The sequence below is a fragment of the Bactrocera dorsalis genome, chromosome 4, assembly GCF_023373825.1.
Source record: "Bactrocera dorsalis isolate Fly_Bdor chromosome 4, ASM2337382v1, whole genome shotgun sequence".
NCBI lineage: Eukaryota > Metazoa > Arthropoda > Insecta > Diptera > Tephritidae > Bactrocera > Bactrocera dorsalis.
The window spans coordinates 29,168,868-29,187,223 of NC_064306.1; the positions used below are offsets into that span (position 1 = coordinate 29,168,868).

Genomic DNA, 18,356 nt, shown 5'->3' on the forward strand with positions numbered 1-18,356 from the left:
GAGTCTATTTGTAGAGTACCTCATCTGTTTCACAGTCCCTTGTGATAGCACTATGTCATGGAACTCATTGCATGCATCGTAAAATAGGTTGTCAGATCCACCAATAGACCAAATCATTATTTCACTAGCTTATATAATATGTAGGTTGTCAAAAAAGTCTTGCGGTATTCTCGCTAGTTGACGCTGATAGCGCGTAGTTCTAGTTTTATCGTCGCATCGGGTCATGCTATACCTTTTCGGAAAGCTCATTTCACGTGCTAACACGTGTTTGATTGATTGTCGTTTCTTTTAAGTCGTTCGTGAGTTAAAACGTCGCAAACATGGAGCAAAATAAAGAGAAAATATGGCATATTTTACAGTACTACTACGATAAAGGCAAAAATGCATCTCAAGCCGCCAATAAAATTTGTGCAGTTTATGGACCCGATACAGTTTCCATTTTCACCGCACAACGATGGTTTCAACGTTTTCGTTCTGGTGTAGAGGTGGTCGAAGATGCGCCACGCTCCGGAAGGCCTGTCGTCGAAAATTGCGATAAAATCGCTGAATTGGTCGAAAGAGACCGGCATAGTAGCAGCCGTAGCATCGGTCAAGAGCTGGGCATGAGTCATCAGAAATTCACTTCAATTCAATAAAAAAAAAATTCAATAAAAATACTGTTGGGTCACCCTAATGAGAGTGACCCGTGCTCCGGATAAAAGTAATGAATTGGTAATATAACTCTCTTTTCATCTCATTGCTTGTTAATAACTCAAGTTACGTTGCTTACATTTATACACACATGTCTACATACACATATTGTACTCATACTTTTCTTTACTTATGTTAATGCTCAAATCTTCTAAAGTGTAATTATGTATATACATATGAACAACTTAACAAATAAATCACTCGCTAATAAACCGTGAACAAGAGCACACTGCACTTTAATTGTTTTACACCCCCGCATTTTAAAATAATAAAATATAGCAAGAAAAACGCTTCTTGCTCCAACATTTTGGCGCCCAACGTGGGGCAGTGTAAAATAAATTTACTTTCTTGTGCAAAGTGTGAAAAAACTTTGAAAAAACTAATGGTGGTTCCTGAAATTGCATAAATTGCATTGAAAAATTCATATGCACATCCAACAAATAGTTTAGTACAGCAATCAGTACATAAACTACATTCGCTGTTGTTGGTGGGTCCCTGGACTGATTTCAGTTCATTTGCACATAACTGGTTTGCGATCGGATGATTTGTCTGGTGAGATTTTAAGAAGTTCTACAGTTGCTGAAATTACCGCTCATTGGAAAGCGTATGTATAAAAACAAATTACTTATCATCATACGTTTAACCATTTACATACATGCATATATAATTCGCTACATCACCGTTTGGAACATTTTGGTTAACGGAGTTGCATTCGCTGCCTCTGTTAGCAGATCATCGCTTACTCAGCATAAGTCACCGCCTACTGCGCTGCTCAGCTGAACGTTCATAGCTCTGCCGGCACTAGAAAGCGTCGCCCGCTTGGTCGCTGCACCGTTGCTGCTGTTCTATCAACGCATCTATTTTGAGAGCGCTGCAGCTAGCAGCAGTTATTATCGCGCTTTATTAGTTACACGCTTTTTCTACATTTCTTTGCATAAGCTGCCTACACTAAACGTTTAGTGAGACATTGTTGAGTGAGACTACGCATTGTTAGTGAGCTGTATACATTTTCGTTTTGCCGTCGCTATTACTGACCGGTGGTAGTTATTCCTCTTCGCTTTACATTAAGGGTGAACAGAAATAAACGTAAAAATGTCTCTTGAACACTGCAAACGCAAACGCGCTAATATAAAACGCAATATATCACGTATTAAATCTATAGTTGAGGGATCAAAAGACTTTGATGAAAAGCCTTCACATGCAGAATTACAATGCCGACTGGGAATACTAGAGTCTTACTTTAAGCAAGCACTCTCAGTTCAAGCTGACATTGAAGATTTGGATCCATCAGACACAGGTCGCGCAGATTTAGAGGATAGCTATGTTACAACCAAACTTTGTATTCAAGCACAACTTGGGGACGAAGGGAATATTACAATTAATTACCCCGAGACAACTGTTCCAACTCCTGTTTCCACGCCATCATTCTTGCCAAGGTTGTCGCTGCCTACTTTTAGCGGAAACTATGCAGAATACAAAAACTTTATTGCATCTTTTACTCAACTTGTCGCTCGGGAATCTAGGCTTTCAAATATAGAACGATTTAATTATTTGTTGTCGTGTCTTAAAGGTTCAGCCCTGGAAACCGTAAGAGCCTTCCAGGTCACCAGCGAAAACTATCCGAAAGCTTTAGACAGACTCAGGGAACGCTTCGATAATCCCACTTTGATTTTTTTGGAAGGAATTGCTTCCTTATTCACGCTGCAAACCGCCGATAAATCAAACTATCAACAGTTGCGTAGTTTGATTGATAAGGCTTCAGCTATATTCAGTTCGTTAGAATCATTGGGCACGAGCTCCAATATCGCACAAGCAATGCTGATTTACATTGTTATTGGAAAATGTGATCAGCAAACTCGCAACAAGTGGAACGAATCGCTAGACTACAAATCGCTTCCAACTTGGCTACAATGCACCCAAGTCTTAGAACGCCATTGTCAGTTTTTGCATTCTTCCGACTCCTCGTTACACCATAAGTTCGAGTCCACCAAACCAATTCGGATTACTACGCGTGGACAAAACTCATCATTCGCCATCACTAAGCCTTCTTGTGTTCTTTGCTCTAGCGATAAACACAAAATTATTGGGTGTTCTCAATTCAAGGACATGAACACGAATCAACGCTACGATGCCGCCAAGAAATACGACCTTTGTATCAATTGTCTAAGTAATGGTCACAGAGTAGCTCAGTGTGCGTCGAAGCATCGCTGCCGCTCCTGTAACAAAACGCATCATACTCTCTTGCATCATGACAATGCGACTCTGCCTACACTTGCAAGTCCAACATCTCTTCCTGTCTCGCAGTCGTTTCAACCATCATCATCATATTCAACCAAACCTCATACATACAACCAACTAGCAGCCACGCATTCGCATATGGAGACATCGGATCACGGGCAGATCATTCTAGCAACAGCTTTAGTTCAAGTTAAAGATTCAATGGGTACCTACAGGCTTGGAAGAGCTCTTCTCGACTCATGTTCTCAAGTGAATTTCATGACTGATGAGTTCGCACAAAGGCTTCACCTTCGTCGAGAAAAGTATCACATTGGCATTCGCAGCATAGGTGATTCAGTTACCAATCTCAAAGCTCGAACCACCACAACAATTAAGTCACGAACATCAGCATTTCAACTTTCGCTCCAGTTTGGTATCACACCTCATATTGCATACCAACCTGACGCTGAAATTGACACAGTAAACTGGAACTTGCCAGCCAACACAACTTTGGCTGACGAAACCTTCTTCAAACCTCGACGCATCGATCTGTTACTTGGAACAGAGGCATTTTTTGAAGCTCTCGCTGTTGGTCAAATAAAACTTGGCCAAAATTTACCTACATTGCAAAAAACATTATTTGGCTGGGTAGTTTCTGGAAGATACCAGTCGAAGCACTATACGCCTTCAAAGTCATGTCTACTATTTCGCGAAGAATCTATTGACGCAAACATGCAACGCCTTTGGGAGCTCGAAACCGTCGACTGGAAACCCAACCCTATTTCGCCTGATCATCGCAATTGTGAACGTCATTTTATAGCCACAACACATCAAGATACTACTGGACGCATAATTGTGAGGCTGCCATTTAAGGACAATCCCGCTGCACTTGGAGCCTCATTCGACATCGCTCGTCGCCGATTCCTAGCAATCGAACGCCGTCTTTCGCATTCGCCAGACACTTATTCCCAGTACGTCTCGTTCATGGAAGAATACGAACGTCTTGGTCACATGTCTGTAGTTAAAGCACCGAAATTAGATGAACCACACTATTACATACCACATCACTGTGTACTGAAACCTACAAGCGCATCGACAAAGTTACGAGTAGTGTTCGACGCCTCTTGCCAAACTACGACACAGACATCGCTAAATGATTTACTTTTAGTTGGACCAACCATCCAAGCAGAGCTGTACATGTTGCTACTGCGCTTCCGTTTGTATCGTTACGCTATCACCGCAGATGTCACTAAAATGTACAGGCAAGTATCCTTGAATAAAAATGATCGTAAATTTCATTACATTCTTTGGCGAGCTTCTGCAGACGCAGATCTTCTCACATACCAGCTCAACACTGTGACATATGGTACCGCCTCAGCTCCATATCTAGCAGTGCGAAGCCTTCACTACTTAGCAGATAAGCATATGGCAGAATTTCCAATTGGCGCTGCGGCTGTAAAGACTTCGTTCTATGTTGATGATTTTCTATGTGGTGCGGACGACACAGATGCCTTACACAGATTAAAGGAAGAAGTTATTGAGATACTTCAACGCGGACAGTTTCCTCTGTCCAAGTGGCATTCCAATCACCCAGATTTCATGGAAAGCCAAACTATGAAAGAGCTAAGCATTACTGACGATTTCACATCAAGCGCACTTGGGGTGACTTGGAATCAACGCAACGACACGTTGTTGTTTTCATTCACACCAAAGCAAGTTCACAAGTCTGTCACAAAACGCACAATATTGTCTATCGCTTCATCGCTGTTCGATCCACTTGGAGTGCTCTCACCACTCGTGATAACTTCAAAAATCATTATGCAGGAATTGTGGCTACTAAAATTAGATTGGGACGAGTCGGTTCCCCAACATATACAACAAGCCTGGAATTGTTGTTTAGCATCTCTTAACTCGCTTTCATCACTCAGCCTGCCTCGGTATTGTCTGCTACCAAATGCTCGCGACATACAGTTACATGGATTTTGCGACGCATCAATTCGGGCATACGGATCGGCGATTTACATACGCACAGAAGACTCCGACGGACAGGTTGTTGTACATTTACTTACGTCGAAATCAAGGGTCGCACCAGTAAAAAGGCAGTCTCTTCCAAAACTCGAACTTTGCGGTGCCCACCTTCTCGCTTGCCTGTATGCTAAAATAAAGGACATATTCTCTATTGTTCGCATAACTACTTTCTTTTGGACTGACTCGCAACTAGTTCTACATTGGGTAAAACAACACTCTGTTACGCTGTCAACGTTCGTAGGCAACAGGGTATCTGACATACAGGAAATGACTGCAGGTGGACAATGGAGGTATGTGCCTTCCAAAGAGAATCCAGCCGACCTAGTATCTCGAGGCTGCCCTGCTGCTGAGCTCAAATCTTCGATATGGTTTTCTGGTCCTCACTTTTTGCAAGAAAACGCAATGAAATGGCCAAGGCACACAGGCAATATTGAGCTTGATATGGATATTGTGAACAGAGAGAAACGCAAGAAGACATTTGCTGTAGTTAAGCAGGTAAATTACTTGATCGATCTCATTGATGGTATAAGCTCGTATCTCCATTGTCTGCGTCTCATCGCCTGGCTCTTTCGGTTCAGTGATAAATGCAGACGAAAGCCTACGACAGACACCATTTCGCCATCCCCTGACGAATTACGACGTGCATCATATTGCATTATCTTCAATATTCAGCAACAACACTTTTCAAACGATATTCAATTGCTTCGAAAAAACCAAGCTCTAAAAAGTAACTTGAAGTTTCTCACACCATTTTTGGACAACGTAACCGGTTTTGAACTCATAAAAGTTGGTGGACGTCTAGATTATGCAGATTTACCCAACTCGCAGAAACATCCTATTCTACTACCCAGCGATTCCCAATTTGTACTAAAGTACGTTCGACACCTACATTTACGAAATTTTCACGCAGGTCCAAAGGCATTGGTCGCCTTCATCAGATTAGAATTTTGGATTGTCAACGCTAGAGATGTTGCTCGTCGCATCGTCCGTTCCTGTGTGCATTGTGTTCGTTACAAGCCAGTGCTGTTACAACAGGTAATGGGCCCACTACCAGTTACACGTATTACACCTGCACGCCCTTTTGAACGTTGCGGAATCGACTTTTGTGGACCAATAAACACATATCTTCGAATTCGAGGAAAACCACCTACCAAGTCATATTTAGCTGTATTCGTGTGCCTCGTAACTAAAGCTGTGCACCTCGAGGTAGTCTCCGACCTATCAACAAACGCATTTCTAAATGCATTGAAGCGAATGAGTGGTCGACGTAAAATGCCATGTGATATCTTTTGTGACAATGCTACCAATTTTGTGGGTGCATCAAACCAGCTAAAGGACCTCAAACAGTTCTTATTCAAAACCGAAACGTTAAATGAAATTTATAAATATTGTTCCTCTGATTTTATTAATTTCCATTTCATTCCACCCAGGGCACCTCACTTCGGCGGCCTCTGGGAAGCTGCGGTAAAAAGCGCTAAGGGGTTATTAAATCGCACATTGGCAAACACTAAATTGACATTCGAAGAGTTAAGCACCGTTGCTGTAGAAGTGGAAGCCATTCTTAACTCACGTCCGCTTTCATCAATGTCATCAGATCCTAATGACTTTGGTGCACTGACACCTGGTCATTTTTTGGTCGGTGATTCTTTGCGTGGCTTGCCTGAGCGCTCATTGGAGCTGAAGACCGTTTCACACCTTGATCGCTACAACACAATCACTGCCATCAAACAAAGTTTTTGGCGTCGCTGGTCTGTTGACTATATAAACGAACTACGAGCCCGTGTAAAGTGGACAACACCTTCACCTGATCTCACTAAGGGTGATTTAGTGATCATACATGATGACAATCTCCCACCGCAACGTTGGAGATTAGGTCGGGTCGAATCAACCGTGCTTGGACGAGATGACCATGTTCGAGTGGTGAATCTCCGAACTGCCAATGGAACTCTTTGTAGGCCAATACATAAATTAGCCATTCTTCCGATTTGTTGAAAGATAGTCCTTTCAACGGGGGCCGGGATGTTGGGTCACCCTAATGAGAGTGACCCGTGCTCCGGATAAAAGTAATGAATTGTTAATATAACTCTCTTTTAATCTCATTGCTTGTTAATAACTCAAGTTACGTTGCTTACATTTGTACACACATGTATACATACACATATTGCACTCATAATTTTCTTTACTTAGGTTAATGCTCAAATCATCTAACGAGTAATTATGTATATACATTAGAACAACTTAACAAATAAATCACTCGCTAATAAACCGTGAACAAGAGCACACTGCACTTTAATTGTTTTACACCCCCGCATTTTAAAATAATAAAATATAGCAAGAAAAACGCTTCTTGCTCCAACAGATACCGCAAGACTTTTTGACAAACCCAATATATTGATGACACGCCCTTTTTGTACGTCTTGCGCATAACGCCGAACCACAGCAGGAAAGACATGAAAAATTGCACGGTACTTCTTTAGTCCTCAATTTCGAAATTTAAGTCTATATTTACAACTCAAAATAATTCAGATAAAAAAATGTTTATTTCAAATTCATAAGCATGGGGTTCAATATTCATGTAAGAATTATTTGAATATTTTTTTAATTCAAAAGCACAAAATAACATCACAAAGTTACTGGCAGTACAGTAGATTTTGCTTACATACACATACATATATTTATATGAATTATACTGATAGTTACATAACAAGAAAAAGTGAAATCATAATTTGAGATGAGTGAGCCCTTTTCTGCTCGACTTAGCACTGGAAGCATACTTGTATGATGTTCATCATACGTATTTAAGTAAAGATGTACTATTCATTAAGCGATTTACGAAGTCAACAAAAAATATAGATTGCTAACTTAATTATTCTGTTATATTGTTATCATGATTAATGATATCCTTGACAACAAGGAACGGGCGGAGCTGCGGGTTTAGACTAGTATATATATAAATATATTCCTTATTGTGAGCACACTCTTTGTCAGAAAGCCTTCTTTTCTTTAATTGCTGTGATCTCCGCTTGGAAAACACCTCAGTGGTTTAGTAGACAGAGGTCGCCTTTCGTACCTAGTTTTGCAGAAAAGACACCATCTCCCACACCGTTATCTAGCTTATCCGTATAAATCAGGGTTTCCAAAGTGGGCGATAACGCCCCCTGGTGGGCGCTGCAGGTGTCAAGGGGGGCGGTAAGAGACCCAGAAAGAAAATGGGGCTGTTGTGTAGAGGCCTGGGGGATTATTTGTAATTTTATTTAGCTAGGAGGCTTCTTAGACAACGACTACATGAGCTCTCGACTCTCAACAACAACTTGTGAACATCCACTAATATGAATTAAAAGATTGCTCAAACTCGGTTCTATATATCTCTCCGCCTAGTTCATATATCTGTATGTGGGCAATTAAATAAGAATTCATATTTTTGGACTACTATATAATAATTGTGCTTAAGCATTCCCATATAAACAATGTAATATTTATGTTATATTTATTTGTGGTTTTGCGCGCAATAGATGAGCATTACTTACGCCTCCTTTACACTACTCGCGAAGTTAAACGTATTTCTCAAAGCAAAACAATGTCGGAAGTAAAAAAGAAGAGAGGGCAATACTGTGCGGAATACATTAAATTCGGATTCATTGAAAATCCCACAAACCCATCCTCGCCTTTGTGTCTTCTATGTCTAAAAACATTTTCGAATGAAGCAATGAAGCCTTCAAGACTGCAAGACCATTTGAATAAAATGCATCCAGATAAGAGAGACAAGAATGTAGCATATTTTCAAGACCTAGAGAAGAAGCATAATACTCAGCCAAGTGTAGTAAAACTATTTTCGGCGGCTGCTAAGAAAGATGGACTTCGAGCTTCGTACAATATCTCTTTGTTAATTGCTCAAAAAGGCAAATCACATAACATCGGATAAGAGTTAATATTGCCAGCAATAAATTAATAACTACCGTGCTTCATAAACCGGCCGCAGATATTCCTTTGAGTAATAATTCTGTGAAAAGACGAATTGATGAAATGGCTGAAAACATTGAAGAATCATTGTGCGATCACCTGAGGACAAGCCAATTCTCAATTCAGCTCGATGAATCCACTTTACCAACTAATGAAGCATTGTTGTTGTCTTACGTGAGGTTTATTAAAGAGAAAATATGTGAAGAACTATTATTTGCTAGAAATTTAGAGACCGATACAAAAGGCGAAACCATATTCAATATATTGGAAAAGTTTTGCGATGAGAAAGAGATTCCTTTGAAAAATATTATTTCAATTGCTACGGATGGCGCTCTGGCTATGATAGGGTGCCATAAAGGCTTAATAGCGCACTTAAAAAATAAAATACCAGATGTCCTTGGAGTACATTGCGTTATTTATAGACAACATTTAGTTGCTAGAAACTTAGTTGGAAAACTATTTCAATCACTGCAATATGTCATCAAAACAGTCAATAAAATCCGCAACAGCTCTTTGAATGATAGATTATTTCATCAGCTTTGTGTTACTAATGACGAGGATTTCAATCGTTTGTTGTTTCATACTGAAGTTCGTTGGCAATTGTCTGACTCGATTCTACAACCTGTTTGACTCTGTTATAGAGTTCTTGGAAACTAAAGATACAGAGTTTCAAGACAAGCTCATAACAACAAAGAATGACATAGCTTACATGACAGACCTATATAAATTGTTCAACGACATGAATCTCCAACTGCAAGGCGATAAACTAAGTTTAATTAAAGCAAAAAACGTCGTTTCCTGCTTTCGCAGCCAAACTGCTTCTACACAAAGAGAATCTTGGCAGATGTGAGTTTCACAATTTTCCGAATTTTATCAGTATCATGCAGTAACGACGAATTGTTTGCCTACTGCAACATTTGGAAAACCTCCACATTGCTTGTTACCGAACGTGGCGACTTGCGACTGTTCTTAAGTAAATTGGAACCTGATATTAACAAACTTATTAAACAGCATCAGATTCATCCTTCATATTATTTTTTTTTAATGTGGATCGATTATTTTAGTTTTATTTTTAATAAAAGATTCTCTTTTTTAATACTATAAAGTTGTGTTTCAATAACCATTCTTATTGGCAGGTGGAGCCCGTAAAAGTTAACTTGAGACCTAAGCGCCGTTGTATGTTACCTACTGCGCTCAGGTTTCAAGTTGCTGGTTTAGAATTCTCCGTTAATATACTCGTACATATATAGGTCACAATAATTACTTTGAAGTTATAGTGGTTTTTAAATAGGTGAAAAAATGGGGGGCGCTAAAAAAACTTTTATTCTCAAAGTGGGCGATAGGCAAAATAAGTTTGGGAACCACTGGTATAAAAGATAATCCCAGCGCCCTTGTCTATCTCGTCCATTCTTCACTTTTCTATTAATGAGAAGGCAATATTTAGGACTGAATTTGATTTCGAAAATCCTTGGTAATAAAAAGAAGCGAGAACAGTATCATAAAATGCCCCTTCTTATTGGCGACTGATTTTCTCAGTCTAAGAGCTGACTTCGCTGGCGTTTGCTTGTAAAATAAGTCTGTTGGTCTGTGAAAGTAAAACTACTTTTATTGCCTGGCTTGGCGTTATTCTGAAAGTTCCACTGATGCAGACACTAGCTGCTCTTTGTATGCTGCCTTTAAATGTTACTACATATTTTTTCCGTTATTGGCAACCATACCAATATACCACTGCTGTGTATGGTCAATGAGCTACCCGAGGCATTTTGGCCCCAACAACCTTTTACTTTTAAACTTACTTACACTCAGAATGATTTCAACGGAGTTTTTCGAAAAGAAAAGGCGCAAGAAGATTTTATCGACGGCTCTTAGGTGACAAAAATGTGCGGCTCAAATCATTTTTGGACAAATTTCCTACTGAGCACTGAATTCAGTATTTTGAAATGAGTTCTCATATCGTTTAACTTGACTTCTAACCAATAAATGTTGATGGACAAAGTTTTAGGAAGCATTACAAATATTTCCAATTTCTCAATGGGTTTGCAATAGTAAAATACATAGAAGCGTCGATCAATGTACATATGTATGATGACTTGCATATTTTTTCAAATTGGTTTTATTCTTTAATAATTGATAATATTACGGTGGTGTTTGTAGACCTAGAAAAGCTAACAAGGTTAAGATCTCCAATAGCCTACAGTGGCAATATTAATGCTGTGCTTAAGATCACTTGACGCTCTAAGTTTTATGTTTTATTGTTTGCTGCGTTCAATTTATCTCACTCAAGGGTTAAATCGCAAATAAGCATTATGTTTGAACTTACTTTGTTACATGAATCTCGTCAAAATTTGGAACTTTGTTCTATTTATGTCTATTACTTTAAAACTTGATGTTCGTATGTTCCATTAGATACATTTAAGTACAAGTTTTAGTTTTTAAGTTTTCTGAAAAGGAAGAAGTCGCACGGTGCCATATCAGGTGAATACGGGGAGTAGTTAATGGTTAAAATGTGATTTTTGGTCGAATAATCGGTCACAAGCGTCCTTCGAATGTTAGATTCTGAGAAAATTGTGCGGAACAAACCATGTACACACCTTTCGTAAGCCCAAATGTTCGGTCAAAATGCGATAAATCGATGTTTTGAAGATATTCAATTCCATTTCCATGAATCATACAATGGTGATTTCGTCTGATTTTTGATGAATTCACGCACAGTTTCCATAGTATTTGCGGTGATCACGGATTTTGATTGGCCCACATGTTGATCGTCATTTATGCCCTCACGACCACTTTGAAATCGTTGAAACCACTTGTGCAATCTGTTACGGGATAGGCAATCATCGCCATAAATTTGTTTCATCAATTGAAACGTTTCGGCAAAAGTTTTACCAATTTTAAAACAAAATTTAATGTTGGCTCTTTGTTCGAATCACATTTTTGCACCGATAACACAAATATACTGACACTTAAGTCGCTATAACTTCACTTCCAATCATTGAAATGTCATGAAATTCTCACTGGACATTGGACTGGATAGCGCCACCATGTTAATCCGTCTGTATATTCCCATCAGTTTTTAAGATATCATTCCGAAATTCAAACACCTCCAGAGGGGGAGAGGGGATTGTGATAAGGTTTTGAGTTTATCTCAGATTCTCACATTGTCTTCAACTATTACACGTTGCTATGGTGTCTCATATTCGGTTAGGCCGGAAACTTGTGTACATCATACATTTAACCGAATTTTCTGTTGAGCGGAGAGCTTAATCCCATTAATTTTATTATTGATTTTACGTACATAAGTACATATACATATTCATAGACATGTATAGTAACTGTACATTCATGTGCCCATCTAAAATTTTTCTGCACTTAAGAGTCATTAATAAGATCTGTTCTTCATTGAATCTCCCACAATCGCACTGGCCTACGAACGGTACTTTCCTCCGATGTAATGATCATTGTCATACGGTTTTCTCAAGCGGCAGCTGCCTCTTTTGAAGTCAATCGAGCCCTGAAGGCAATTCTTTGACGCTGTCTTTGCGCTTGCGGGGAGTGTTAAGTGGCGCGTGAGCACTTTCGTTAACGAACATTCAAAAGAAAAAGTACTGGCTTGTAATTATGGCCATGAAATTAAAAAAAATTGTACGCAAGAATTTCACACTCTGCAAATAAACCGTTAGAAAATTTCGATTTTTACAAAATTTGCATATCATTTTGGCCTACAAAATAATTTCACCGTAAACTGAGGCAGCATCGATTTTGGTATAAAACCTTTGGTGGACAAGCAGACATCAAACAGTAGCATAGCTGGTGTAGTGCTGTCAAAAGTGTTGACGGGTGAGTGCGCCGGACAGTTGTTGAAAAGGATAATATTATTAAATTTAACGGTGAAAAAAAAGCGAGTGTGTCCAAAAATGTTACTGAAGCTAATCTGCGTAATCGCATTGACACAAGCATTGGTGTCAGGTAAATTTACTTCATTCATAATCAAAAGGTGGCTAAATTAATTGATTAATCTAATTCCAGCTGCGCCCAAGAAGAAAGCATCGGAGGAGCATGTTGCTGCGCTATTTGTTAAGGACACTGATAATGGTGAGCTGCGCTTCTTGACTGGCACCAGCAACGTCAACCAGTTGATCACACAAGGACAGGATTTTCTTGAACAGCTGCGCCCAAATAGTGGCTCCAATAATATTCAACCAATTTATATAGATTTGAATGGCGCCGTTCAGACTACATCACCGACTGTCACTACTAGTAGTACTGGTAGTGGTGGCAATGGTGGTGCTGTAGGCGCTGTTGCTTCTAATGCTTCACCAGTTGCGGATCTATTACCGCAAATTGTGGGTCAGGCTGTTGCGGGCGGCAACACATCTCCAACAACTACTACCTCAGGAGGAAGAAGGCGTCGCATAATAAGACGTGGTAACAAACGTCGTCAAGGCAATCGCCGCCGTAATCGCCGTCGCCCTGCTAAGAGAAATCAGGGTGCCAAAGTTGTAGTATTGCGACCACAACAGGGTTAACTCAAGCTATAAAACTCAATTTTAGAGAGGAAAAATGTGACGAATAAACATTCTACAATAGGTAGAAAAAAAAATATATAAAAAATTAGAAAGAATATATTTTATTAAAATTCACTATCTAAAAGTTGGCGCTAATTAAAAGTTCAACAGCAGAAACTTCATATTTTAGCAAAAATACGTCAGTTTTTCAGTTAATCGGTAATATTAAAATCCACAGATAAGAAAAATTAAAATGAATTACGTTCTGGCGCATCTTTTCATGACATTTTGTCCGGCCTTTGCAAGACTGAGGTTCAAACGCCTCCGCAGTCGCAACTTTGGCGACCAGGAGACATCAACTATGTCTGACGGCGGCTCATTAGCGGCTTCAACAAATTTTTGATCGGCTCAAAGTGCTTTGCGATTCATGGCGATCTTTAGCATCAATTTTATAGGTGTTCTGGGTATTACAGCGAACTCTCGTTATAAGCAGTCCAAGTGAGATCCTTAATAGTATCGACCATTTAACCTAAGCTAATATAATCTAAATCTTCTAGTGAAAATATCTGCTCTATCTAAATTATTAGAAGATTAACGTCTTCTCCTAGATTCCTCAGTTCCTTTCGAACCACAGAAATTATTTGGTTTTAAGTTGCAGGTGACCCTTTAAAAGTACCTCATTTTTCAATAGACTTTTTTAGAGAGATCACGCTTGAGTCGTGTCATGCTGTCATAATATTTTTACTCAGCATTGTTTGGCATTTCGTCATGGAAAGATTAGCGCCTCATCAACGTTTACAAAACGTTCTACTTTATTTTTCAATTTATGGTCAACACAATCGGCCTACTGAGCATGCTATTCGCCAACCATCTGAGACGTTCCGCGGCCAAAATTTTAAAGAGAAAATCTTCAAAAAATAAATGCCAAAAAATGTTCTTTCAAATGACACTAAACATTCCCCATTAAATTTAAAGTTTCTGTATTTTTTCTTTAAAAAGGAAGGTAACCTCGAAATTGATCACTCTATGTAGATATAAATGATACATATAGCTTTCATCTCTTTCGCACTGAGTATTAACTGTTTCTGATTTTTAAGACTTAAAAGTTATATCTTTCTATTTCTTGCATTCGATTAAGATTACATTTGCCATGAAGTTTGTGAAATCTCGCTCAGAGCTTTAGCACAGGATATTTTCATACAAAAGAGCTACTAATTTGTCCGAACCGCCGATATCGGACGACTACAGCCTTAGCTGTCATACAACCTGGACGATCGGAACAAGTGCTTGTGTTAAAATCTTTTTCATTTGACGATATATCTTCACAATATTTAGCATGGGTGGCAATGTTGCAATCTCCGAAGAAATAGTACAGATTGGTTGACCATAACATACAGTTGGCATATAAACTGACCGATCAAAGTCAAGTTCTTGTAAGGAACCATTGTATTTGTTAAAAATATTATAGCTTCGGAGCAACCTAAGTTAACGCTTTGACTTGTTTTTGTGATATTTGGCGAATAAATTTTTTTTTTAATATTTAACGTAAGGTTCACCGGCTACTGTCGGTCAGACATTGAAATTCGGCATTGCTTGCTGTGTTTGGCGCAGTTAGATTATTATATCTCTGTACATATCTAGCTACATAAATACCTTTACCTAGTCTCCAATAATCAAGGCCACAAAATTTAGCTTGACAACTAAATAGCTGAATATTTATTAATGTAAAGGGTAATTAGTTCAATACTTCATGGTAAAGACATTTTAAGTAATTAATACATCAGAGATAATAAGTTAATTAGCTCGTAAATCGGTGGAAAGGTTGAATGCATGTAGCTCACTCAATGCTCAGGTGATTCACTAACAACATAGTCTCCTCAGTCATCATCACTAGCAGCTGTGCAACTCTTGCAAATATGTGGTTTTCCCACATATTTCCTTCGCAAAACCAGCGATAAGCGCGGAATGTTGTTGGTAATAGTTAAACATTTGTGCGCTAGAAGTTTATGACAATGTTGCCACGTTACATAGTTATTTTATTAAAACTGTGAATTATTCTCATTATTGTGCTAACTCGTTTGGTACATAAGCTTATTGTTTTAAGCCGATAAATCCCGAGATTAGCTCAATACAATGATATTTACCGCATACAGTTCGTAAAGTAGGACTTTGTCGGCCGAGAAATATATCTTCTTAATTTTTTTGCAGCTTCGCAGCTATAGCCGATTCTTCACACTCCACCAGTGCGTCTAACCTACCTGTTACATGTTATTTCTACCTATAATACTTCTATACCTGTAATCCCATTTTCAGTGAGTAAAATTTTGTTTAACTATGTAAAGAGTAAGGTGGCAACCTTTTAGCGAAATTCCAAGTTGATGCCATAATTATTAAAACATTATAGAACAATTCGCTGCCGCGCGTGGTCCGTCACCGGCGCCGTCGTGTTCCGCATTTTTTCACTTTTCCATTTAAGTATTAGCTGTTAAGTCTGCGCATTGACTTGAAGTATCGATTACCGCACAAACATATATACTTACGAGCATCGTGACAAAAACAACTGAGAAGTGCATTAAATTTCTTTTCTGCACACTTTTATGGTCTTTGCAACAGGCGATCAAAGTCAAATGCTTCGAGCAAAGTGTTGGCAGCGCGTCAACGGCATTTATGAGTTGGTTGACACTAATCAAACTCAGCAACCGCACAACGGCCAGTCAAGTAATCAACTTTTTACTCCTAATGTCATAACGTAAATTTTGTTATGCGGCTACTCATTGGCCGCTCATACACACACGCACACACCGTTTGTATGAAGTATATGTGAACGTTGACTTTGAAAGCGGAAATGTTGTGGTTGCCGTCTGCGGCTTTTCTCATCAAAATACTTTTGCTCTTATACATAATATATGTATGTATGTAGCATATGCCAATACATTTAACGGCAGTTAGTTATTTACTGTATGTTTTATAAATTTATGCATCCTTACATTGCCCAATTTCCGCTGTCCGGTTAGGTGCTCCCGCCTCAGTTGGCAATTTCCAAACAACTTTGCCATACCGGAGTTCGAAAACTTTTCGCACTTGGTTTGTGTGGCAGTTACTTTCTCACACTTCGATATTCCCGTTAAAAGTATTGCTACATTGCAAGTCCTTATTGTTGTTTTTATTGCAGGACAGGACTTAGCTAGGTCGACTCACTCACGCAATTTATACATACATGGTATGTACTTTTGTAATGATTTGATTTTAAATTCATTTGAATTATTGCTTTCTTCCAGTTTCCGGTGTCCTCCACGTTGTGTCTAACTTGGAGATGCACATCCTAGCAATCACGAAGACTGTAGCCAAAGGAAATGAGTATTAAAAAAAACTTTGTATGAACAAATATTAATAATATCTATTTGTTAAATGTAAGGACAACCAAGTTCTGAAGGAAACATTTTAAATTTACCAGGTTGTTCAATAAGTTTTGTCGTTCCATAAAAAAGGGCGTTGCTACTAGCCCAAAATTTTATGTTAATGTTAAAAGTGTAGAATGATTGTTCACCTACAATTAGAACAGTGGAAAGATGGATTGCTGAATTTAAACGTGGTCGTACAAGCCTAGATCCACGTAAAGGACGCCCAAAGAGCGCACCGACCCCAGAAAATCTTAGCCAAAGTACAGAATATGGTTTTGAAAGATCGTCGATTGACTGAGAGAGACTTAGTGGAGGCTCTACACATCTCTTTGGTAGTGTGAGTCATATTTTTAGGGAAATTTTGGGTTTTAGAAAGCTGACAAAGACATTCGAATGCGACTTTGTCAGCAACATTGGAGCGTTTTACAAAAGGATAAAGTGGACTTTGTGCATTGATTCATCACTATGAATGAGATGTGGGTTTTTATCACCATGATCCTGAATAAAAACAAGGGGCTTTAAGAGTGGTGTGAACCTGGTTGTTCGGCTTCGAATCGAGGAAATCGGCCAAGAAGGTTATGGCATCAATTTTTTGGAATGCGAGAGGAATTTTGTTTGTGAATTACTTGCAAACTGGTAAAAAAAAATTAATTCTGATTATTGCAACCTTTTGGACCAGTTGAAGGAAAAATTCGTGAAAAAATTCCTGGTTTCCTGGTGTCACAAGAGCATTTTGACAATGGCTAAAATCCGTGAGTTAAAGTTCGAATTGTTGGGGATGTTCCATATTATATATACCGTATTCATCAGATTTGGCCCCCAGGGACTTCTATTAGTTTCCAAAACTCAAAACATGTATGCGTGGCAAACGTTTTTCATCAAATGATGAGGTCATAGCGGCTGTTGAAGCGTATTTTGCAGACCTTCCGGCTTCTCACTTCAGTGATGGGATCCAGAGAATGGATAATCGTTGGAGCAAGTGTATTAATGTTCAAGGAGCTTATACTAAATAATAAAGTATCTTTTGAGTTATAATATTGTGTCTTTCTTATCAAACTTATTGAGCAACCTGGTACATGGCGAAAATATATTTCCGAGAACTTCCATAATAGAGTTTGCTAGTTTGTTAGTTTTTCATATACTTCTTGGACACTACAGCCGTGGGTCGACTTGTCGAAGACCACAAAACTTCGCAAGTTGCATCTATCCTTTGCCAGATCACGCCAATTGCTGAGCAATTGTGCAGACAGGTCCCTACGCACTGTTTATGTTAAACACCAATGAGCCTCGAATAGTAGAAGCTTTTCGGTGGAGTATAATTTTCCTTGCGAACATCGTGACCAGCTAATTCGTTGAATTTTTATGCTCTTAACTACTACTGGAAAAAATAATAGCAACAACATCCACTCCTGTACTTAAAACCAAATTGTTAATTATGTTCTAAAATGATATGCATAAAACCAATAACACATAGATCACTGATAACGACCCCTCATTGTATTCTCTTTCGATCTTATGATTGGTCACGTGTTTAAGTTGGAAAAAAATGAAAACT

General features: G+C 38.8%; 1 protein-coding gene across 1 annotated transcript; it reads left to right on the plus strand.

The window, feature by feature from the left end:
- The first annotated feature begins 1,782 nt into the window (after positions 1-1,782).
- LOC105233200 (uncharacterized) lies at positions 1,783-13,421 on the plus strand. The gene is made up of 3 exons (XM_049455007.1): positions 1,783-5,807; positions 6,366-6,796; positions 12,922-13,421. The coding sequence occupies exons 1-3, from the start codon at positions 1,783-1,785 to the stop codon at positions 13,419-13,421; spliced, it is 4,956 nt and encodes a 1,651-aa protein (XP_049310964.1).
- Positions 13,422-18,356: the final 4,935 nt, after the last annotated feature.

Coding starts and splice junctions, on each gene's coding strand:
- LOC105233200 (XM_049455007.1), top strand. CDS start 1,783: ATGTCTCTTGAACACTGCAAACGCAAACGCGCTAATATAAAACGCAAT. Junction 5,808..6,365: donor GATTCCCAATTTGTACTAAA/GTACGTTCGACA, acceptor CATTCCACCCAG/GGCACCTCACTTCGGCGGCC. Junction 6,797..12,921: donor TGACAATCTCCCACCGCAAC/GTTGGAGATTAG, acceptor ATCTAATTCCAG/CTGCGCCCAAGAAGAAAGCA.